This window comes from Lipophrys pholis (assembly GCF_963383615.2).
Source record: "Lipophrys pholis genome assembly, chromosome: 22".
NCBI classification, from domain to species: domain Eukaryota; kingdom Metazoa; phylum Chordata; class Actinopteri; order Blenniiformes; family Blenniidae; genus Lipophrys; species Lipophrys pholis.
Window position 1 is genome coordinate 1,373,352 of NC_137644.1, and position 25,835 is coordinate 1,399,186.

General features: G+C 43.2%; 1 protein-coding gene across 1 annotated transcript in view; it reads left to right on the forward strand.

Moving 5' to 3' along the window:
* mpped1 (metallophosphoesterase domain containing 1) overlaps nt 1–20,238 on the forward strand; it is a gene marked incomplete at both ends in the record, with an annotated part of 129,328 nt that extends 109,090 nt beyond the window's left edge. Inside the window, 3 exons of the mRNA XM_080492544.1 lie at nt 4,186–4,301; nt 15,902–16,015; nt 20,120–20,238. Coding sequence (XP_080348670.1) covers nt 4,186–4,301; nt 15,902–16,015; nt 20,120–20,238 — 349 coding nt within the window. The remainder of the gene's footprint in view (nt 1–4,185; nt 4,302–15,901; nt 16,016–20,119) is intronic.
* Between the last annotated feature and the right edge of the window lie 5,597 nt (nt 20,239–25,835).

The window sequence follows — 25,835 nt, forward strand, 5'->3', positions numbered from 1 at the left end:
AATTTTGGTCAGTTTTACATTTTCAACAGACTTGACATGTTGTGGCGTAGAACTCGTGCTCTATATCCCTACAGCTTTAATTAGTGTGTGTGTGTGTGTGTGTGTGTGCGTGTGTGTGTGTGTGTGTGTGTGTGTGTGTGTGTGTGTGTGTGTGTGTGTGTGTGTGTGTGTGTGTGTGTGTGTGTGTGTGTGTGTGTGTGTGTGTGTGTGTGTGTGTGTGTGTTTTATTTCAGCTTCTGGGTATTCCAATGTTTGCTTGTAAAGGCTTTAGTCATTGTTTATCTTCCAGAGATGTAAAGTTGTTTTTTAAAGCTTCTTTATCCCAGAAACATGAAACAGAAACGTGACGAGATGCAAGCTGAAGGTTGTTATTTTGTTTTTGGTTTTGTGTGTGTGTGTGTGTGTGTGTGTGTGGGGGGGGGGGGGGGGGGGGGGTTCAGACATGACTGAAAATTCAGAAATGGCAGTCAGTCAAATAAATGTAATGATTTTAAATTGGACTGGAACAATGGCTGAACTCAATCAAGAACATGAAAGAAAACCAAAGCAGCCGTTAAGAGGAACTTTAGGAGGACGAGCTGTATGGGGGGGGGGGGGGGGGGGGGGGGGGTCTGAGCAGTGATTCTCCACTGGTGGCTTGTGAGATCGCTGTTTACTGTGTCTCATCATCTGAGTGGAGATCAATGTTATTTCATATTTGTAAGTGGAAACACATCTTGGTCTGTTAAAAAAATACTGCTTAAAATGTGCTGCTCATTTCTAACTTAATCATATATAGGAGATACTTTACTGAGCTTCGATGGGAGTGTGTCCAACTTAGAGACTTTTGTGTGCAAAGCAGATGAGATAGACGATATCTGAGTATAATTTAATTATTATTGCATCATGTATTTCAATGGAATTGGCTCCTGAACAAGGTATAGAAAATGGCTGGATCAAAATACAAAATGACAAAAAACTAAATTAGTATGTATATTTTTTAAATTAGATCCATAAGAGAATGGTTAGTATGCAAAACATTATTTCAGGTTCAAACAGCTTTAAATCAATGAATTGAGAAGTTGAAGATTTGGATGCATTTGGATTGTGACGTGTCTCCCTAAAGTACATGTTAGTAAATGTTCACTTTGTTGGAGAAGCACTATCAGTGAGCATTACAAACACTGAATCCCTCCATCCCTCTATTGACTCCCAAAGTCAAGTTGAAAACCGTTTCCTGCCACATTCTTCTTTGGCGAGCAGTTTTCAGTAGAAACGTTACCACACAGTCATACATAGAAAAGTACAGCACAGTTCTGTAGTTCTGCTTCAGCTGCTTTACCAGATCCTCCTCCTCACTCGTCCTCATAAATCTTTCTCTTTGCTCCTGCGTTCAAGTAAATCACCGTTTGTTGGGTATTATCACCAGGCAGCAGCTGGGGGGGATTCTTCTTCACAGCCTCCCCCCTCATCGTCCTCACTCGCATCAATTGCCATTAAAGCTCATTCCCCTTTAATTGAGACGTCGGTGTTCTGATGAACATGAATATTACATACCACGGGCCCATTAATATGCTGAGGCCAGTCTAAATGTTTTAATATTCACTGGGTGAATTATTGAGTCTGTGTTGGTGGGCAGCGTCAGATCATTCCTCGGCAAGATTTCCTCTCTGATGTTCGAGAAGTGATGGAATTTTAATCGGACCCAAATAGAGGCGTGATTTCCCATGATGCACCGTCACTCCAGCACCCAGCCACACTGCTCTGCTGACCTCCGAGGCGCCATTTAGAGCTTCTCTCAATTAAAGAGGTCTGTGTGTGTGTGTGTGTGTGTGTGTGTGTGTGTGTGTGTGTGTGTGTGTGTGTGTGTGTGTGTGTGTGTGTGTGTGTGTGTGTGTGTGTGTGTGTGTGTGTGTGTGTGTGTGTGTGAGAGAGAGAGAGAGTGAGAGAGAGAGTGAGAGAGGGAGGGAGAGACAGGTATTTCCTCCCATCTTCAGGCCTGTCTTCCTGTCTCTCCATCTGTCTTTGAAGTCTTGCTCGCACAGACACACACGCACACACACACACACACACACACACACACACACACACACACACACACACACACACACACACGACGGAGAGTATTCTGAAAAACCCTGATCAGATGTTGGACTGAGCAGTGACGCGTCAGGCAGTGTGTCTGTGGCGATAAAGTTGGCGTTTCAAGTGACTGAACTCAGCAATTTATAATAAGTGGGGTTGGCGGCAGTGGACGCCATCGTCCACACACACACACACACACACACACACACACACACACACACACACACACACACACACACACACACACACACACACACACAGTCGGTGATCCCATTGTGGAGGAAGATGGATCGCAGCACAGATTGTAAGTGACATGTTAATTTCTTCACCGTCACTCACACCCGAGGCGTCTGCTATCAAAGTAAAGGGACAAAAGCCCCAACCATCAAGCCCCCCCCCCCACTTCTCCTTGTCTTCCTCCTCTCGCCCCTCCCATGCCCAGTCATCCCTCAGCTCCACGTCACGGAGCGTCCAGCTCTGACAAACTGTGATCAAGGAGATGTTTAATGTAACACACACAGAAATGAATCCCGTGTCCTCCCATCAGGAGGGTGACGGCACAGTGAGACAGTAAAAGGACGACACATCAGGCAGTAAGTTGTCACTTGAGTTGTGTTAAGTTAAATGAAAGGTCAGTGAGTTTGAATTATTTAATCATCAATCATTGATGATGTGAGTGAGGTGCTGTATGGCTCTCGCTCATTTGTGGAACTTTGCTCCCCACATCTTTATTATTTATTTTACATATCAAGACGACACAATACCACACAGCTACACAACAATCCAGTGAAATACAACGAATTGTAATAATAAAGCAAAGATCAAATGTAAAAGTTTCAGCACAAAGAACTTTCCTGTCTGATTGTAGGGGTCAGTCACAAAACTCTTAAAAACAATGACCACATTGAGCAAGGCACTGTGAAGTGAGACAGTCACACTAACACCTCCAATGTTATTTAAAACTTCACGTCTGGAATTCCGAGCAGCAAATCCATCCATGATTTCATCAAATGAAATTCGTTTCAACACTTCTTGATTAATTAATGCCAGTCCGTTTCTGAGACGTTAAGATGTCCAATAGGTTTTAATCAGCTGCAGTTTGGAGACGCTTCTCTCAGCACACAGTCAGTGGAGTGGTGGCGGGGATTCTCAGTGCTATACACACATTGTGAAATACTTCCTTGGTATTTTTCTCCTTCAAATAAAAAAGTTAAATTGTTATCATTTTGCATTTGGGCCAACTTGGAAAAGATTGCATTTCTACGATCAGTTCTTCCACAACACATTGTGACACCTCTCCACCGGTCAGGAAGCGGCACATCAGGGAGGTTTATGAGAACAATCAACTTAATGATGATGTCACTCATCATTTCTGTTCTCGCTGAGTTATGAAATGCACACATCAATGACTGCATGAAAAAACAAACGGGGTTTCTCCTCGGTGCAGTATTGAGCTGCTCGTCCGGAGTCTCATAGGAAAACTGTCTTTTGGTAGGTCAGAGTCTGTCCTGCTTTAGGGCAGCATGTCCTCATGTCCTCTTGTCCTCATGTCCTCTTGTCCTCTTGTCCTCATGTCCTCATGTCCTCACACGTTCCTCTGGCATTAACAGATGAAGTGTTTCTGTGGCTGATGAGGAAGACCTCAGCTTTTTTCAGTCGGTCTATAGCTCCATCCATGCGCATGCTTCCTGAAAGCAGCAATGTATTAACATTCTGGACTCCTGTTAGAATGTCAAAGCAGATAACTGCAAATGCAGCCGCGTTATGAGGCGACCTCTTCAGCTAAAGACTGCAGCTTCAACTGCGGCGCTGCCTCTCCGACCTTTACAGCCTGAAACCTTACAGCTGCCACACTTTTTCATTATTTAAGAGAAAACTTGTCAAGTTAGTTTAAACTGTGTATTTCAAGTGTATTATACATATATTTTTATTTAGTGATTATGTTTAACTTTTTTTTTTTTCCCAAGCAGACGACATCCTCAGCAACCTGTGTGGCCTTTGGGCAAGGCCGCTCATTTTTTACATTGAGTGTATTAACCAACTGTGTGTGTGTGTGTGTGTGTGTGTGTGTGTGTGTGTGTGTGTGTGTGTGTGTGTGTGTGTGTGTGTGTGTGTACGCAGGCAGCCCTGGTACTACGGCTGGGGCTTTAACCTGCCAAGAGGTCAGGCTCTGCTGGACAAATGGAACCAGATCCCTGACAACACTGACATCCTGGTCACACACTGCCCCCCACTGGGTGAGTCACACATTACAACACACACTTGGAGACTCTGGGGCCAGGTTGCTGGTTGTGAGTGCGTGCTGATGGGTAAGTGCAGACAGGTTGATGGGCAGACAGGTTGATGGGCAGACAGGTTGCAGACATGCAGGTGGCCAGAGCTGGAGTTGCAGAGAGGTGAGTAGGATCCTCAGACTAGGACGGAGAGGAACAGGATCAGAAGCCAGATTAGAAAAGCCAAGACAAAACTCACTGATCAACCACTGTTGCAGTGCTACGGTCCAGCCCCAGGTGAAGTCAGGACCCCGCTTAAGTAGTGTGGGTCCTCATCAGTAGAATTGACTCCACCCGGCACCACAGGTGAACAGAATCAGAATTTGCTCTCCTCCCCTAGTTGCATCCGAGACCAAAGGTGGCAGAGAACGGGCAATGGCCCAGACTGAGAGAGAAGATTGTAGAGCTGGGACTGAGACCGAGAGCAGGGAATCTGAAACTGAGTCAGAGACTGAGGAATCTGGAACCGGGACCAAGTCACAGGGGCAGAATCTGAAACCGGGACCAAGTCACAGGGGCAGAATCTGAAACCAGGGCCGGTCTAACTCAGAGAGGGCAGAATCAGGAACTGGGGCTGAGTCCAAGTCAGAGAGGGAGGAATCGGGAACGGGAACCAAGTCTGAGTCAGAGGGGACAGAATCAGGGTCAAAGAGGGAGGCCTCAGGGACGGTCTTGTGGCCGACACGTGGGAGACGGAGGTCGTTGGGGGATCTGGCTTTTAGCTGGGAGGATAAACTGGAAACTTATGTGGTTAACTGGGAAACCAGATTTAGTATGGCCCGATTAGTTTCAGTTAGGCTCTGGAGAAGGGCGTCTTGTAGATTTAGTTTCTGTAGCTACGGTTTGCTTAAGTACTAAGGCTACGTCAGCAGCAGGTTTACCGTCTGCTGAGCTCAAATTGGCTGGAGCGTACTGTGACGTGTGGAGTTCTGAGGCTCAGGCTCAGGAAGCAAGCCGGAAACAAAAACTGAGCTTAGCGGGTTTATTAGGAACAGGGTGAAGCGAGTTCCACCAGCTGCAGGTGGAGGAGACTCCAGAAGCTCGGTTCCAACTGGATGGATGGCTCTGATGGTGAATGGTACTTCCACCTGAAGTTGGTTTGTGCTTGGAGACTCCAGGGCCAGGTTGCTGACGGGCAGACAGGCCGGCGCTGGAGTGGCTCAAAACTCACTGATCAACCACTGTTGGAGTGTTACGGTCCAGCCCCAGGGGAAGTCAGGACCCTGGTGGTTGGAGTGCTACGGTCCAGCCCCCAGGGGAAGTCAGGACCCTGGTGGTTGGAGTGCTACGGTCCAGCCCCCAGGGGAAGTCAGGACCCTGGTGGTTGGAGTGCTACGGTCCAGCCCCCAGGGGAAGTCAGGACCCTGGTGGTTGGAGTGCTACAGTCCAGCCCCAGGGGAAGTCAGGACCCTGGTGGTTGGAGTGCTACAGTCCAGCCCCAGGGGAAGTCAGGACCCCGCTTAAGTAGTGTGGGTCCCCATCAGTAGAACTGACTCCACCCGGCACCACAGGTGAACAGAATCAGGTCATTATCCAGCAACGTCTCACTCCTGCCAACGGCTCCTGACAGGCCAACCGGGAAAAGAGTGAGGGAGAGGGGAAGAAGCTCAAAACAGACACACACACACACACACACACACACACACACACACACACACACACACACACACACACACACACACACACACACACACACACACACACACACACACACACACACACACATACATACACACACACACACACACACATTTAAATGACCACCTTTATAATCTTCTCTCATTTACTAAATAATGGTCAGGTTCATTTTATTGTCAAAATAAATAGATAAATAAATAAATACATTTAAAAAAAAAATAAAAAATTATATACATATATATATATAAATTTATTAATACATTAATATTTTAAAATGTTAAAATTGTGCATGTTCAAATACAGTTTTTGACGTCAGAACAATAAAACCCATTTACAGGATTTCAATGGAGTCAGGGCCGTTCTCACACACAGGTGGAGGAGCTCAGTGCTGATTCTGGAACCGAGATTCAGTTTTGATTATGTTCGTGGAGAAAGCTGCCTCTCTGCTGAGCTGCTGTCTCAAGCTGAAACTGTTAAAACGGCTGCTGAAGTTGACCATCAGTTTATAGAGACACTCCTGAATGAATGTGAATGTGAGAAGGATCCTGGTGTATTGGACATACTGGCCGATGAGACGACTGATTTACTGTGATTTCACTTCTGATTTGAGATAAATCTCTTCAAATCCTTTATGTTTTGTTTTACATTGCCACTTTTAATAAGTGAGACTTTCTGAGTAAAGGAGACACAGGTTTAGTGGTGCCAGTGAGAAATATGAACAGAAACAACTCTGTCTCACACGTCTTTGTCTCTCCCTTTGAATGTCTCTCCTGGCTATCTTTCTCTTTCTTCCATCTCATTTCATTTACAACGTTCAATCTCACATCTGTTTGTAGAATCACAATGTTTGGCCTCTGAAATAAACAGATTTAATTGGCTGTGTGGTATCACGTATTACGATTTAACTCACGTGCAACTGGTCTGGTCCTTTCCTCGTCCCAGTGGACGAGGAAAGGACCAGACCAACTGGGGACCAACCAGGACCTGAATCTGACACCGCTGCACTAAAGACCACCAAATCTGCGCCGGTTCCAAAAGACGCGCCCCTTCAGGATTTAAATCCTAAGTTTTGGCTGTAGGTGGGTCCGGGCCAGTAAGGGACAGCATCTTCACCGCGGTCCCCCTAGTGGTGACCCGTAGTATATAGGAACAAGGACACACTCAATAACACATCATGCTGCTGTGCTTTATAGGTGATAGGTATTAACTGAGCTTGTTTTTGAATAATTAGTTTGAATGTCGATTTGGTTCATTTCTGTCATGATCTCCTCTCATGATCTTTTTAAATTGTGCCTTTTTGAATAAATAAAAGTAAACAGATTTCTCACTGAGAGCTTCTATCAGCAGTTTAAAGGTTCAGAGCAGCTCTTCAAACGGAACTTTGTGCTGCAGCTTGGGTTCCACAGTGTGTGACTTTTAAACATGTTTCAGGCTTTGCTGATCTCATTTGACAGTCAGTGTGTGGACTGACCTGCACACACACACCTGCACACACACACACCTGCACACACACACACCTGCACACACACACCTGTACACACACACACCTGGGAGGGCGGGAGCAGGAGCTCAGTGGGTTCAGGAGCAGGATTGTACTGAGATCATTAAGCTCACAAATGATAATCATCTTTATTCTACAATCTGGATTCCACCGTTAGGACTTCAGTTATAGTTGGGAAATATCGGAGGCTTGTACTACGAAGCGGGCTAAACATACTCTCTCCATTACCTGGATTGACAAACCCAGGTATCTGCAGTCCTTGATAACTGTTACTATGAAGCAGGTTATCAACTCGCTGATTCAACTCAGGCTTTTCCCATCAAGATCAGTGCCTTGTCACAGAAAAAGAGCAGCGATTCCAGCGTCTGATCAATGGAAAACCTTGCAGAGCAGCTTACACAATGGTGGAGCTGACAATATTCAAATATATAAAGAATTCTAATCATCACTGTTGCTGCAGCCAGAAAGAAAGACTGGAAAACTGAAGACTTTGTTAATGCGTAACTTTATACACTATTATTCTCATCAGACGGTATAAACAGACAGCATTGTGATCACTGACTTTCACTTTATAACGTAACAGATGTTACCTCCGAGAGAAATCCTGCTCCGGAGTGCAGGCCTCCAGTTTAGTAATAATACAAGAAAACAGCCTCCTCATGACAGAGTGTGCAGAGAATGGAGCAGGTGACGTAGGAGACAATATGAAGGACAGCTACACACACTCAAAATGTACATCGGTGTAATTATCAGAATAATACAGTAAATAATATATGTAGTGCTGAAAAGTATGATGGTCACAACATAAAAAAAAAAGTGCCAACTTAAATACAAAACACAAATAAACAGACACATTCTGTGTTAAAACTGTTGAAACTTCACATTTGTGTTGTGACTTAAGTATGTGCATTACGATTTCTGAATTTACAGTTTGTATTTCTGTTGCAACTTTTGTAATGTGACTTTTGTGTTTGTCTTGTGACTTTTTACATTTGGGATTTTGTATTTGCATTGTGATGTTTGTATTGTTGTTGTGACTTCTGCATTTGTGTGGTGTCTTTTCTATTTGTGTTGTCTGGTCTCTGTGTTGTGACTTCTGCTTTTGTGTTGTGACTTCTCTGTGTTGGGACCTTCTGGGCCACCATAGAAAAGAGAGTATCAACTGAAAGTCTTTCGGGGAAAGCATCCTCACTTAAACATTTGTTCACTTCACAATTCTTACTTCTATGACCATGTTTACAATGGAGAGATATTTCAGAGACAGTCAGGAGGAGATTTCCAGAGTGACGGACGTGAAGATTCATTTTAGAAAAGTCAGAGTAGCAAAAGATTTTCATCAGATGTTCATTAATGCACAACAAACACCCGGAAGACATTTGACTGACCTCCGGATAATATTTCAGTCGTCAATAATTGCGAGTACACACTGACACACGGGTTTAAGGCCAGTGAAACTGTAACACAGTGGGAATTTAGTTAAAAATAAAAAATGAACCGGCAATGAGGATCAATACAAATTCTTCATGACTGAGAGAAAAAATTAAAATGTTAAAAAAAAACAAGAATTTGAGGTGATTAGATTGGTTGTTATATTGAACACTTTTAATATTATAAATAAGCCGGAAAAGTCGAATTAGTTTAAATTTACTTTAATATATGTGTAAATTAGCTGTTGTAGATAAATGTGGGAATATTCAGCATGCTTTTTGTTTTTTTTTTCTAAACAAAGATGGTTAATTTATTTAATGAAATATTAAATAGTGAGGAGTCAGTACTTATACGTCTTAATTTTACTCGGAAGTTTTTACAGTTTATTAATTGTTTTAATCTTCCAAAGGAAAAAAAATCATTGCAAACCTCATGAGAACAGTTAAATAACCATTTACTGTATAATAAGAATTTGAAACAAACGTTTAACTTCATTTATGCAGATTGTGCACTCGCTCTGCAGTTATCATGTTTTATTTGCACAATGTATTTGCATGTATACCCACACACACACACACACACACACACACACACACACACACACACACACACACACACACACACACACACACACACACGCACACCCGCACACACAAACACACACACACACGCACACACACGCACACACACACACTTTGATTAATGTTCCACATGTCTGTGACAGAATGTGTCACATCTGTGGAGGCACAAATTGGCACAGTAACCCTTTCTTTTTTTGATTTTATTGATTATTTATGGCCGTCAGAGTAATCCCATTAAACATACCGAGTGAGGCGATGCGGCCATCAGCCTGAGGACAGACAGACTGAGTGAGAATCAAAGTTACTCTGTGGGAGTTTGTTTCTGGACTTTCCTGCTTTTCTTTATTTCAGACTTGAGAAATGTAATTTGTCTGCTTGTCTGACTCACCATGACTCACCTTGTTCACCATCACATCACAGTGAGTTTCATCAGAGCTCCAGGAAACGGGTTTTAACAGGATGCAAGACTACATTATCCTACTATAACATCCAATAACACTGCTAGCATAGAAGCGTTAGCATGCCGGCGCTAGCTTAGCGGCTTGAAACGCAAATGTACAGAAATGAACGTCTCAAACATCCCAGAATCTTGAATCACAGCCTTGAGCAGCAGAGCTCTCATGCTGTGTCGTGTAATCTCACTAAAATACATTAGAAACAAGTAACTTTACATTTAAAATAAGACGGTCCCACTATTTGGATGGGACCTTTTGGCGGGTTTGTTTTGGGCCCCATGCTAAACCTTTTGCACCCCTGGCATTTGAGCAAACGCACACACACACATCACACACCAACATCCAGACCTGTTCCGCTCTCAGTGAAGGTTTCCTTCGGCCGTGAAGGCAAACTGATGAATCGTAGCGCGCGCATGAATGGGAGGCAAAGCTAATCAGAGCTGTGACTCACGACGTTCACCCGGCTCGCACCGCTCTGCCTCAAAACACTTCTCCCACGCCAGATTATTAGCCCTCTTAATAATCACCTCGCGGCTTGTTTCATCCTCGCGCCAACATACACAGATGCTAACTGACATCCTGTGCATGCTTTTCTCTTTCTGACTGTTTCTGTCGCACACACACACTTTCACACCTCATCTCCCGCTGCAGCTGTGGTGTTCAGACGAGTGTGTGTGATTGATTTCTGTGTCTGTGTCTCGGCTCCGAACGCCGCCGTTTATTTTCCGTTCAGCTCAGCCAAGTGTCTCCTGCTATCTGCTCGTAAGTCGCCAGCATATGGAGCAGCGACAGCAGGCTACTAATGCATGACACACTGAGCAGGACTAGAGGGAGCGGCGTGAGACGGAGGAGAAGGACGGGGACGAGGGAAGGGACGACTTCTTTAATGCGACGTACACTGTGGACGAGATGATAGACAAGGCGAAGGGACAGCCAGCGAGACATTGTTTCGCACTGCGGCAAACACCGCCGTCTTTTATGAGGCGCGATAAAGCTGCAGATCGGCAGCGGCAGAGGGAAAATATGGCCTCTTTATCTGGCTGCGAGGAGGAAGTTAACAGCAGAGCGAGGATGGGAGAAAGTGAGACAAAAAAGACAAAACAGGCTCGGTGCCCAAAGCAGCAGCTGCTTTCAAAACAAGAAGCAAATTAGAGCGAAATACCCCGAGACACAAAAAGCCCTCCAAACTTCTCACTTCACTTCCACCAGATTCCAAGACTTGTAAAGAAGACACTTAGGGTTTTAAGACGTTTTACGCTCAAACTGATACTAAAAGCGTGGCCTCTCTCTTTTCCCCCGCATAGAAAGATTTACTCCCCCAGCCTGGCTGATTCACTGCCAGCCAAGAACATGGAAGTTTTTATGTTGGTGATGAGCAGGAGAGGGTCCATTAACTGTGATTGGAGCAGTCTGGTAGTGAAACAGACAAATGAAGAATCTTTAAGTCTTCCCTGGAGTCCCTAACAAACCTCTGGATTGTTACAAACATAAACTTTAAGATGAAAACATCAGATTATAATATTTACAAAGCCAACAGGGCAGCAGACATGAGATGTGAAACTCGGACTGAGCTTGTACCATCGTGGAAAAAATAGAATAAAATCTGTCCCAATGGATGTTGATAGTTTTTATGTGTAATTGTGGTGAGGTACTAAGGAGGCCAGTGAGGTACTCAGGAGGCCAGTGAGGTACTAAGGAGGCCAGTGAGGTACTAAAGAGGAGGTCAGTGAGGTACTAAGGAGGCCAGTGAGGTACTAAGGAGGTCAGTGAGGTACTAAGGAGGCCAGTGAGGTACTAAGGAGGCCAGTGAGGTACTAAGGAGGTCAGTGAGGTACTAAGGAGGCCAGTGTGGTACTCAGGAGGCCAGTGAGGTACTAAGGAGGTCAGTGAGGTACTAAGGAGGCCAGTGAGGTACTAAGGAGGTCAGTGAGGTACTCAGGAGGCCAGTGAGGTACTAAGGAGGTCAGTGAGGTACTAAGGAGGCCAGTGAGGTACTAAGGAGGTCAGTGAGGTACTAAGGAGGCCAGTGAGGTACTCAGGAGGTCAGTGAGGTACTAAAGAGGAGGTCAGTGAGATGTGGAGGTTTTATCTTATCTTGCCTTGAATTGTACTTAACGACTTAGAACTCCTCTTTTAAAATATGTCCTGTACTGCCTTTGACGATTCAAGACTAGTTTTTTGCGTCGAGACCTTTTTGTTTCAGTCAGAATGTTTTCACATGAACACCTGCCAACCTGCAGTGGATTAGAATATAATCCTCTGCTTTATAAAGACAACATTTAGCAGATCATAAAAGCGCTGACACATTTGATTGGCCAAATCTAAAGTGTTAAGATCATACAGTCAAACATTTCATCTTCTTCGGGGATTGATAGCGATAAACTTCTTGTGTAATACCCCTCTCACTCCATAGGTTCTAAAGAATAATATTCATCAGAATCAGAGTACAATTTTAATCCCAGGGGGAATTTCTTAAAACATTTTATGACTATCCACTCGGCAGATTGTCTCCAGAGCACTCCCATAACGGCTCAATGAATGAATTTCATGCAAGAAATTGATGGATCGAGTCGACGCGTTCAGCCAAGTGATTTTTACTCAGATTAATCACAGGGTTGCTGTGATTAATTTTGATAAATCAAGATTAAATATAATTCATTTTTAATATATATTAATTGCCTTTTATTTTACATTAGCAAACAGACTCATGAAAGAAGGGAATATATATTTGATAAATAAATAAATGATAAATGGACTCACCTATCAAGCACCTTTTCGCTGCCAACAGCCCCAAAGTGCTTTACATAGCTCATCACATTCACCCACCGACACACACATTCACACACGTACTGCTGTAACTGCTGTATAAACTTAATAAACACCTTAAACACTAAATGTTCATCAACTTCAACAAGGTTTTGGTTCCACTACAGCGAGTTTAGAGGTTTTATAAAAGTTTTGCGCTGCCTCACACCGCTGCTCCCTGCGCCTCATTTGCATAACGTTGGCAGGATTCTGCTTTATGCAAATGAGCTTCAGGCAGCTCTGGGCCGATGCGACACGACGCAACGCAGCTCGGAACGTGTCGCGGTACATTTCACATGGACGATGAATTTGATGTGAGAAAATTGACGGACCTCGTGGACACATTCCTTCATTCTGCACTGCAGATGGGTTGATAGCGTTAAAACATTTTAATCAGATTAATCATGATGATGGATTAAACTGGAGTTAATTTTGACTCCTTATATAAATACACACACACACACACACACACACACACACACACACACACACACACACACACACACACACACACACACACACACACACACACACACACACACACACAAAACAATTGTCTAATCAATCAAAAGTTCCTCTTGTGGGCACATTGCGTGCAGCTTCTCGCCATCATTGTCTTCACCTTCTTTTCTCATTTGTTCTTTTGTTCATTCTCCCTCCTTTGTGTTTGCTCTATTTCTTATTCCTGTCTGGACAGAGCGACAGCCGGCAGCAAAGATGGAGGCACGAGCTCCTCAGTCATTTCATTCCTCTGACTTGATGCTTTTATTGACTCAGCATCAACAGCATCCCTCCTGACGAGGTGGCCCCTAAATCATATCCACTCCGTGCTTCATCCTTGTCACACATACTGTGAAGTCTGCGTCTGTGTGTGGCTTTGATTGATCTTTATTTTCCACGGCAGCTTTCTAAGTGTTTTGTTTTGTGCTGCGATGTGCAGTTTGTCGTTAGATGAGCATCCTGAAAATGAAGCGCTCCGTTCAAAAATGTGATGTATGGCTTTTTGAAGAGACGTGACGTTCATCACCCTCATGGAGACACATCGAGCCATGAAAGTACAGAGAATCCTCCAAAAGCATCAAACTTTACATTCAATGAAAAACTGAAATCATTCAGATAAACATTAGTAAAGCAGCGATTCAATAAATCATTGTTCTGTTAATAGTACTCTTTTAGACAAGTACAACAGTGACGTGCAGTCAGAGTAGGCAGGGTAGGCAGTGCCGACCCACAGCTGAATTTAAATTAATGAAATATTAATTTTGAGTATAGGATGGGAACTCTGATTGCCAAAAACACACCCTTGTTCCAATCTATCAATGAATTACCAATAAAGGTAGACCCTACCCGTCTTGATGTAGTTTTGGCCTTGAAGAAACCCTCAAAATAAATGATAAATGGACAAACTTATATAGCGCGTTTTAGCTGACAGCAGCCCCAAAGCGCTTTACATAGCTCATCACATTCACCCATTCACACTCCATTGGAGGCGGCAGTCGTGCAAGGCGCTGTTACTCCTTTAGCAACACAAAACTGGCAAGGGCTCAAAACAAAGCTGCCAATGTAGAATGTCCTCCAAAATAGAGAATAATCAGTCTTGATACCAAACAATGTATGTACCTATGTGCTTTCTCTGCGGAAAAGAGACCTCATCCTCTGAGCTCAGACAAGCCATGACAATGCAATTGAACAAACATTCTAAAAATCTCAATGATGGATGTCTTTTGGCATTACTAAGTGCTGGTGATGTGGTGGTCCAAGAGCTCAAATATCATGCTGCTTGTTTGGCAGCATTGTACAATAAAGAGAAGGCAAATCTAAACAAAAGGGCAAAGAGCTTGGAAAACCACAGGATCACTGATGTGTATGCTCTTGCATTTTCTGAGTTTGTAACATTTAATGCTGAGGGCAAGCTGAACACAGAAGGGCCTACTGCGTCCACAATGACAGATATAGTGAGTTTGTAAAGCGAGCGACTGCAGCATCTTGGTGTTCTATCTCCAGAGGTCAATGCAGATAGACTGAAGGACAGGCTCCTGGAAGAGCTACCAGATTTGGAAGCACACAAGTTGGAGATGTCCGGCCAAAGCTACAAAGATCCCTGGACATCACATGCTGAATCACAAATAATTTTTTGATGGAACCTTCACGAGGAGTTCTTGATGTTCAAGAGATGTTGCATGATAATTGACTATCTTATGACAGAATGCTGGAGATATCACCAGAACTGGGAGATGTTGTCGTAGCTATGTATACCGACGAAAGTGTGGTCTGCCCAACAGAGTTTTGAAAAGGTCTGCTCACCACTGCTGCACTGGATAACATAGATCACAATCCAGCTCTGAGAACATCAACCACATCGTTCCACTTCTGTCAATTGCCCAGAGTTGCCAACAACTCACAAAATGTCAGTGTAAGATGCAATACCAGTGTTACAAATTCATCTTAATATGTTCAGCATTGTGCAGCTCCACCTGCTCTGAATAAGTGTTTTCACAAGTTTATCAACCACTGCTAATAGTTGTTTGGGGTTGTGAATGACATTTATGTAGAAGTGACATATTCTGGTCCCATTTATGCTGTTTTAACAGTTTAAAGTGATTCGAGCTCCTTTCTGATTTCAGAATCAGACTTCTTGATCCTAAGATGATGAAACAGCACACCTTTGCCAACGCCACCTTGCAATGTTAATGTTAAATGACAATGTTCTGTTGGTTTCCCATTCTTTTCTGTCACTTGAACTGTCAGAGTGAGTTGGAATGTGATTGGCTGAAAGTGGAGAAGTTGGTCAGGGGGTGGGGAGGGGAGTTAGCAGTGTGCTAGCAGACGGCTAACGACACACAGCAGCCCTGACTGACAGCTCAGAGCGGCGCTCCAGCGTGTCTCCACTGGAGTAAATATCTTACATCCCCAGGAGCTGTTCGATCCCAAAATGTAATGGATTATTCCCTGAATGATGAAAAATCCTCTCTGAACCATTCTTCAAATTCGGGTCAATAATTTTTTATGAAAATTAGGTAAAATAATACAAAGAAATAAATAAATACACACAGACAAAAACATAATCTTCACCCCAACATTCTGTTGCTTGTATGAAAAAGTGAACAATTTTTCCATCATCTGCAACCACTGTCTGATCTGCACGTTACTTTGCAGGGTTTCTGGACTGGGTCCCCAAGAAGATGCAGCGTGTCGGGTGCATGGAGCTCCTTAACACGGTCCAGAGGCGGGTCCAGCCCAAACTCCATGTGTTTGGACACATTCATGAAGGTATGGGAGTGAGGGTTCTCTATCCACCATGGTCTCAGACACGACATACATCAAAGAAAATTCCTTTATTTTCTGCTTGCTTTTTCTTAATCTGCAACAGATAATCTACAGATTGTCTATGGTATGGCTACTGACGACGGCAGACCTTCTGCTAAGACTACAGCCACCTCTGGTGAAACGGGCAATTTTGCCCATGCTTGTGATAAAAGATAACAGTTATCAGGATCTACGGTGACATATACATTGTTGTGGCTTGAGGAGTGTTCAAAGAGTTGCATGTCGCTTTGCGTTCTCCTCAGATTGTGTTTTTCTGATAAACTTCAATCACCAGTCCCTCTTCAACTTTTACGTCGGCTTTGTCTGTCTCTATGGAGGGACAGGCCGTGAGGTCACGTAGGGGCGGGGCCATGAGGTCACGTAGGGGCGGGGCCATGAGGTCATGTAGGGGCGGGGGCACGACGTCACGTAGGGGCGGGGCCATGAGGTCACGTAGGGGAGGGGCCATGAGGTCACGTAGGGGCGGGGCCATGAGGTCACGTAGGGGAGGGGCCATGAGGTCACGTAGGGGCGGGGCCATGAGGTCATGTAGGGGAGGGCCCACGATACTCCGCTTATTGACATAGAAGTTATTTCTGCTTTTAACACAAACTCCAGCTCTTTACAATGTGACCCTGCTAACTCTCTTCTGTTGCTGTTCTTGATGAAATAAGTCAGATAATCACACTTACACATGGTGAAATTCATCCAGAGCACAGAGCTCGATTTGGCTCTTTCTAAGTTAATTAAAGCAGAAATGTAATTCCCAGACTGTAACCTGGGAGAACACACAGACACGCTTCAGTCGTCTCCTTTTAGTTTGAGTGATAAAACATGTAGAAGTGCTGAGCCGCCAACCCTGAACCCGCCCATCCCGATCCCATCAGAACTGTATCCAGGCCAGTGAGGGCAGAGGGGCGACTCCCCCAGCCCACCGTGGCTGTTTTAATCCAGGGTTATCAGGTCAGGGGGTCCCACACTCCCAGATTAGAAACTAGATCAGATGTAGAGGAGGAAGAAGCTCTCCTCAAAAGAGAGTGGAACTGATCATATACATTGATCATGTGTTAATAATATAATGTGAATTTAGAAATACAGAGAGACAGCCCTATTTAAAAAAAAAACCAAAAAAAAGATCACTAAAATTCACAGTGAGCTTCTTCTCGAAACGATGGTAACACTCCCTCATCTGCACAAGTATCTGGACTGGCAGCATTCAGGAGGCTGTAGTGCTGCGCTAGTGAGCCGACAAGTTCGCTCCAGCAGAGATTTTAGAGCATCTTCTCTTTACACTGAGCTGCTTTTTTCCCTTCTTTTGTTCCCCTGTCAATCAAGCTGTCTAAACTTTCATCTCAGTTTTAGTGTAACGAGCAGAAAAGCAGCTCCACAGACTGATTCACTCCAAACAATGTTCAAAGGAGAGAAAAGTACATGAAAGGAGAAGAAATCCCTGCTGCTAATCGTTAAAAAGTTTGAGCTTATTCCCCCTCTACAAGTGAAATATACTGTATATTTCATAAAATTTTTGATTTTGAACGTGCTTTAATTCAAATATCAAAATCAGCAGGGCAACCAATCAACCAAAGATATCATCAACACACATCACCAATCAAATAATGAATAGTGAAGCAGTAAAGCAGTAAAATATGATCAGGTCGCATGTCCGAAAAGGAGTGGGAAGAAGTACACCAAGGAAATGTTATATATATCTATATCGATATCGATATCGATATCGCTAGATAGATAGATAGATAGATAGATAGATAGATAGATAGATAGATAGATAGATAGATAGATAGATAGATAGATAGATAGATAGATAGATATAGATATATATATATAAAGAATGCCATGCTACTAAACCGTACACTGGCAACAAGTGTTCCCTCTGAACAGCAAGTGATATTGTGACAGCAGAGCGCTCTCTGCTTTTTCCTGAACATGTGGACCAATTAATGTTTCTGAAAAAAAAAAAAAGGCACATGAAATAAACCACCAAGTTAGGTGTCAGCAGTGAGAGTGGCATTTACAGTTTAATTGTAAAAGGTTATTATCATTTGTATAATTTCTATTTGAAATCTTAGTTTAGAATCTGTCTGGCAGACAGGAATATGGACGTTACACTATTGAAAGTGTCACTTCAAGTTACTCATTGATAGTGAGTGCTGTTGTTGTTTTACTGTTTACTGTTGAGGTTGTGACGGTGTGATGAAACTGGTTCCAAATGTGAGGAACCGGTTCCTGTTCCTTATGTTGAATCTGGTTCAGAATCCCAGCGCTGTGACAAGGCCTGTTCTTTGTGTCGTGCTGTTTTACGAGGACAAAAAGAAAATGGATAAAGTGAAGTTCTAGTAGATTATAAGCCAAATGTGAACTTTTTATTAAATTTGCTGCTTATGAGGATTGGAACAAAGAATAAACCTTCTGCCTCTAGTACCATATGGAACTGCAGCTTCTTATTTTCTATTTCAGTGTTTGGTATAATTTCTTTACATGTTGAATGAATCGTATTGCACCAAACCGCATTGTGTAGAATTGAATCGCCATCAAATCAATATCGAATCGTATTGAATCGCCAGGGGATTCAGTGAATCGCTGAGGTATCGTATCGCTGGTGGCGTATCGAGGTGCGTATCAAATCGTTGTCAGTGATGAGTCACATGACTAAACTACAGTGATTCAGTTTGAGCAAACAAGCATGATTATGAAGCTGGTGTCAAATTATAAATAAAAGTCCACACCCAGTGGACAAGCCACACACACTCACATACACGCACACACACACACACACACTTTCACTCCTCACGAAAGGTGCTTCTGAAGTTGCTTGTTGTCTGTCATCATTTGCTCAAACTTTAAAAATCATGTTCCTCTTTTGTTGTTGCCTCTTTGTTATTTCATGTTCCTGCTTCACGTTACTGTCTAGATAGAGCTGCTCAGGCTGGTTAAATCTAGGAAATCATCTTACTGTCTAGATAGAGCTGCTCAGGCTGGTTAATCTAAGAAATCATTTTACTGTTTAGATAGAGCTGCTCAGGCTGGTTAAATCTAGGAAATCATCTTACTGTCTAGATAGAGCTGCTCAGGCTGGTTAAATCTAGGAAATCATCTTACTGTCTAGATAGAGCTGCTCAGGCTGGTTCAATCTAATAACAGTTGGAAAGTATTTGGATGAGTGTGATTATTGCAAATAATATATGTAGCACAACAAGGACATTGTATGTTATCCCCTTCCCCCCACCCCCCTCCCCCCTCCCCCCTCGACTTTCTTCTCTCTCTTCTCTTCTCTCTCTCTTTGTGCGTTCCCCCCCGGTCGTGTACGGCAGCCATGCCAGCTTCTGACGGAGAAGGCAACAGGAGGAGACTCCAGGTCTCTCCCTGTTGCAAGACCAAAATCTGTTCTGACTCCGAAGGCTCTCAATCACATCATATTGTTGGCCCAAGCTGCCGAACAGGACAAGGGCGAAGAAAAAAAAAAAAATAAATAAATAAATAAATAAATAAATAAAAGTGAAGCTCCATCCTCAATCAGTGAAACAAAAGATTGTGCAGATCGTCAGTGACTGTACTATTGCTCACAGCAAATACTAGATATTTAGTTTTGTACTGTTGGCATCTAATTAACTGATTAAAAAGAACAGCAGCTTGTAGAACAAACACAACAGGGAACATCCATCTATACATCCATCTTCTTTCCCGCTGTTCCAGTTCACATCGCGGGGTGCTGGAGCCGATCCCACTGTGGGCGAGGGCCGGGGACAACCTGGACAGGTCGTCAGTCTGTCACAGGGCAAACACACAGAGACAAACAACCACACACACTCATACCTCGGGGCAATTTAGCATCACCAATTGACCTTACATGTATGTTTTTAGACTGTGGGAGGGTGGGTCAGACTTAGCGAGAGCGCTAACCACTGCACCACCGTGCGGCCCTACATCTATCTATTGTTATCTGTATTCTACTTCTGTTTCATCTAACGTTAGTTCAAAGGAACTGGAGCCAGTGAGAACACAGTGAGTCCTTGAGAACGTGAAATAAAACTGTGCTTCCGCTCTGTTCTGCAGGTTACGGTATGATGACGGACGGAACCACGACCTTTGTCAACGCCTCCGCCTGCACCGTCAACTTCCTGCCCATGAACGCACCCATAGTGTTCGACCTGCCCAATCCCCGGGCCACATGACTAGAGGACGCTCGCCCTAAAAGCCCCGCCGCTGGCAAGGAGAAGGAGAAGGAGAAGGAGAAGGAGAAGGAGAAGGAGGCCCGGAGGGGCAGGTGAGGCCGGCCGACGGGCGGATGGAGCGAGACAGAACGATCCACATCCTGAATCCTGTAAATAAGAACCCGGAGTGTCGGAATGGACCCTCCCTCTCTACCTTCTTCATCTCAGCCGGCGCAGAGATGCTTCCTGGATGTCTCACCGCGTTTTCGTGCTGCTCTGACAATCTGGGAGGGGGGGATTGGTCGAAAGGGGGGCTCACACGACTTTTCTCCCCTCCTCATCACTTCCAATCTGTTTTTCACACCACTGCCCCCTATCTCCCTCCTCATCCCTCTCTTCCTCAGGCTGGAGTGTGTGTTCACATCAGCTTGTGTGTGTGTGTGTGTGTGTGAGTGGGAGATCAAAGGGAGTGTGTGAGGGCAGAGAAAGGACTCTGCTCCAGGCTGTGTGAGAGTCCAAGTGTCAAACATGTCGACATGGCTCCCTCGGGCCTCATTACAGCCCTCAGCGAGGATTCAAGGCGGAGGAGGAGGAAGGGAGGAGGTGAGAGGGATACCTCCTCCTCTTCCTCTCTTCCTCCTCCTCCTCCTCCTCCTCGCTTTTCATCCTTGGTTGCTCACACAGGACACAGAGGCGCTCCAAACCGAGGACATTTGAACAAACCCTCAAAGGCTCACTTTACACACAGGGAGCGAAGCTGTAAATGTTTTTAATCACTTTAAAAAAAAAAAGAACATTTTTTTCTTGAGGATTTTCAAGTCATTTCTCTGCTAAATGTTTAATATTTGTGTCCAGAGCTGCGTGGTTGTATTGTTTCATTTGATCTATTTCTAAGTAATATAAATGCTTTTTCTGGTATTTTCTTCTTCTGTGAAGCTGCTCGGCCCCATTTGGTGATTATTGACTCTTTCATGTCTTAAATCAGTTTGTCTGTGTGTAGGTTTTCTTTTTTCTTTTCCTTGCTCTGATTTCTAAATGTTTCTCTTCATAACGAGACCTCATCGCACTTTGATCGTCCCAAAGTCTTTGACATTACATATGGAGGTTTTATTTCTCTTACTCCTTATACATCAGCGATCACTGATGTTTTGATGTTTCCAAGCAGGAGAACTGGGAAGATTACAGCATTTAAAAAATGTGTTCAAGAAAAAAACATTTAAGTAACGTCTATAAATTAGGAATTCTGAACATCGGAGGTCAATGGATCACTGCATAAGAGGAAGGCTTTTACAAAGTGGGACCAAGACGAGTTAATTCAAATCAGTTCAGTTCAATTCTTTTCAATTCTTTTCAATTCTTTTCAATTCTATTTCTGTAGGTTTCTCTGTCCAGATACGACACAGTCATTTCACGGCACTTTTACAGACAAAAACCCAACAAGTATAGGAGATGGTGGAAAGGGACAAAAACCTTCCCTTTTAACAGGAAGTAAAGAATTCTCCATCACAGCTAATTATACCTATCAGCCATAACATTAAGATTATGAGGTGAATTACTTTTTTATTATGGCACCTGTTAGTAGGAGGAATATTGCGCACAAAGTGAACATTTTGTCCATAAAATGTGTGCTCGATGCCAAAAAATAGAACGCGTTTTAGTGAATTTTGATGTCTCGATCACTTGATCTGAACATTTCCCACACCGTAGTGCTCCTTGGGTCCTCATGCTCTATAGCCGACACGTTATTTTATTGAGATCCCAAGTTGCAAAGTCGCATACTTAAAGGATCTGCTGCTGGCATCTATGCGTCAGATACTCAGCACACCTTCAGGGATCTAGTCTATAATCTGATGAGTCAGGGGTTATTTCACTGCAGATCCTACAAACAATTTAACTAGTGGTCATAATGGTATGGCTGATTTTTGTAAATTTATATCATTTTTACAGGTTGTGACCTGTAAAAATTGTATAAATTTACAAAAATAAGCTTTTTATGTTATCGTGTCAGTTGTACAGTCTGAGACTCTTCTGGTACTTCTAATACTACATGTGAAGATACTCAAACTTAAACCTGCTGTTGGACAGAACGTTAAAGCTCCAGACAAAAAAGAACTTTAGTCAGTTTGAGGAAAAAAGTCCCATGAAATCACAAGTGTTTGACAGTAAGAAAGGAAATAATCAAGTCTATTGTTAAGTCAAGGCACAATTAGCATTAGCATCTCTGCTTCCTCCAGCTTTGTTCGAGCTCAACCCAGATGTCTCTAATATTTATAGTTATAAGTGAAGCTTCATATGTGTCTGATCTAAACTGAGTGGCTTTCACTGGTGTTAACCAGAGCAATAACATGTGTATGACAAGAGAGTCTGACGAGATCCAAACGTCACGTCAGGAAATCAAATCTTTAATTTTCTGCTTGGAGTTGCATTAAAACGTCATGATATCCTTAGTTTGGCAATTATTTTGAAAATAACCAATGTCCTGTTTTGCAGTTTGGAAAAAGGAAAACTCTTTCAGCAGAGTATTTAGCAGAAATTGTTTGGACTTCGGTTTGCAGTCTAGTGAAGCAGCGACTATCTCTACTCTGTTTCTAATCTTAGCTTCAGGTGCAGTAGGTGATAACCTTTCATCTAATACCATTAATAGTAAATAATAGCCATGATTTCATGCCATTTCATCTTTAATATGTATTTTAGGTCTTATTAGTTTCCAGTTTTGGAAATACAGCATTTAGTCGCTTCTCCATCCGATTAGAATATTTTCAAATTCAGTAGTAAACATAACTGTTATACAGCTGAAGCTTTTGGCAGTCACTAACTAATTCTCTAAAATAACAAAATCCCTAAAGACACAATACTGTGGTGTACATGAGCACTACAGTGCTTCATTACTGCCACCTAATGCATCACGTGGCATCACCCGAATCTTTCACTGCACTTTTGATTGCAACTATTCACACCTGAGGAAAAATCCATTGCAACCAGATTATTAAAGGTACTGGAACTGTTTCATTTGACTGTGGGCAAGTCCGGGGCAGCATCTTCCCAGAGAGTCACCAGGTCAGCACTCCTGTCAGCCAGGTAGTCCAAACCACCTGAGCCAACCCTGTGAGCTTCATCTGTCAGTAGCTGAGTTTACAGGGTCACTTTCTGAATCAGTCGGAGGGAATTCTGACAAACAAACAAACAAAAATTAGATTTTTGCGCTCAGTCTTTCATCCTAAAGACCGACATAATCCAACAATCTTGACCTTAAGAAATGTATTTCCAACAAGCCCATACCAGGATTTTCTGGCACACGAGTTAAAACAACCCATTGTCATTCTAATCAGGCTTTCATTGCCATTATTTGTGTCCATTTAAAAACAGTTGTTGTTAGACTGGGCAGAGTCAATACACCACCTAGTGTCACAAAGTGGTACTAGACGTAACGGTCTGACTCTATTTTAACAGCATGCTAATTTAAAAAATAAAATCCTCTGATTGTTGCGCTGTATATATGGGTTTGGGTTATTTTAAAATAGTTTCAAAGAAACAATGAAACATATTGACCCTGTGATGTCATCATGTCAGGTGTTAACCTTGTCGATGGACAGTTTTCCATTCACCTACTGTTTTGAGGAAGGTGCATTCTGGTTTGCGTTTGGAAATATGAAAAACAAAAACAGGGAGAACCTCTCTCGTCATTGAAAACCAAACTTAATTAGCATCTATGAAGACGAGCATTCCCAGAAAGGAAGAAAGTCGATGATTGAAAAGAACAAAAAAAGATGCGCAGGCACTTTTATCTCCCAACTTTCATGAAAGCTGTTTGGTCCTTCTCTGCAGCTCCAGTCCTCATTTAGACGTCTCTTCCTTTGATGTTCTCCTGCTTCAATAACCATGTAATGTGTTTCTTGTGTTATCCGAGGAAAAAAAGAAAAAAAAAGAGTGCCGCACTATTTCTTGATTTATTTCTTGAGGCATGCTTTAAGGAGACGATGACTTCTGCTACTCAGACAATCTGCATATGAAGAGTTTGGTTCCCAGATGAGATATTTACTGTTTGGAGGGGTAAATAAAGAAAAGACTGACAGCTCCACCTTGAAAGCAGACGGTGATGCCACTTTTTAAAGACTCAGTTGTCTTTGGTGACATTTTTACTTTTATATTTCACGGATGCTCATGCACTCGGGGTCCTGTATTAAGTGGGTGTACAGTCTTCAGGAATTTAAGTGTTCATATGACGTTGTATTTTTTGGGGAGGGGGGCAAATTGAAGTCCCGATGGGTCCTGGAGGCTGAAAAATGTAAAGTAATTTTCTTTCTTAATAAATTTTGGAGCAATTCTCCATCAATCTAATAAAACCTTATCTGTGACCAGTGTATCGTATTTCCTTATTTCCGTTCTCGCGCTTCCCTTTTGTCTGTTCTCTGGTTGAGAAAAAGAAAAATTAGAGGCGGTAAGGAAACTTTCCTCATTCCACTTTTTTCTTTTGTTCCAATCAAAGCTATCTGTGTCTCGTATCAATTATAGAGCCCCGAGCAGTCAGTTAATTTCCAGTAGCTAAACCCTCGCTGCCTCCCGTTTTGTTCCGCAGGTCTTCCACACCTCTGCACACTCTAATGAGAACCCTCGTTCAAATAATTACATTAGTAATCCCGAGGGAGCCCGGGTAATTTATTCGCTGGACGTTTTTTTTCCCCGTTGCCATTAATACAGCCAGCTTTAATACACTCATGTCTCCCCTCCTCTTTCTGTCCTCCCTTGGCCTTCTCCTGCAGCTGTTCTGGCTTTTTCCACCGGATGAGCGACACGTTTTTCTGTTTCTTTGTCAGACTTCTCACATCATACATGACGTCGGTGCAGGAAGAAGTCTGAAGCTCCCGGCGTTCTCGTCCACATGGTTCAAAAGGCTTTGCAACACAAATCAACTGCACCTCTAAAATCCTTCATCAACCTATTAGCATTAATCTTTCTCTTTTCCTCGATTCCCCTCATGTCTCTGATTGTGGTGTCTGAGAAGGACGTTTTAAATTCTGAAGTCTTGCAGTAAGAACCTTTTTATGAGTCCTGTGGTCAATATGAGCGCATAGTTTTTTTTTATAATAATAAAAAAAATTGGGGTGTCCCTTAATAATCCCCAGTGAGGAAATATCTTTATGGAATTGAACCATCGGTAGCAGTCACGCAGGGCGGTGCTCTAGGAGAGCTGATGTGGGCCGAGGGCCTTGCTCAGGGAACCATGGTGCAGGTTTTTTGGACTGTGGGAGGAACTCAGAGTACCCCAGGGGGAACCTATGCACACAGGGAGAGAACATGCAAACCCGACACAGAAAGGCAGCGGCCGGTATCTGAACTATGAGATTATTTGAAGATGAAGAACATGAGGGACATCAATGATTCTCATAGTGTGGATGCTGAAGGTAGAGAAGGAGGGACGTGAGAAGTAGATCACAAGTTCATAAAAAAGGATCAATATTCAGTTTTCTAAAAAAATAAAAATTTACAGATACAAATTCCCACAGACTTCTTTAAATAGAGTTCTTTCTACCAGACCATAGTCTTTAAAATTCACTTACATTGCTCCAAACTGGTCCCTTTAAACATAGCGGACACAGAAATCTTAAATGAGCTTTACC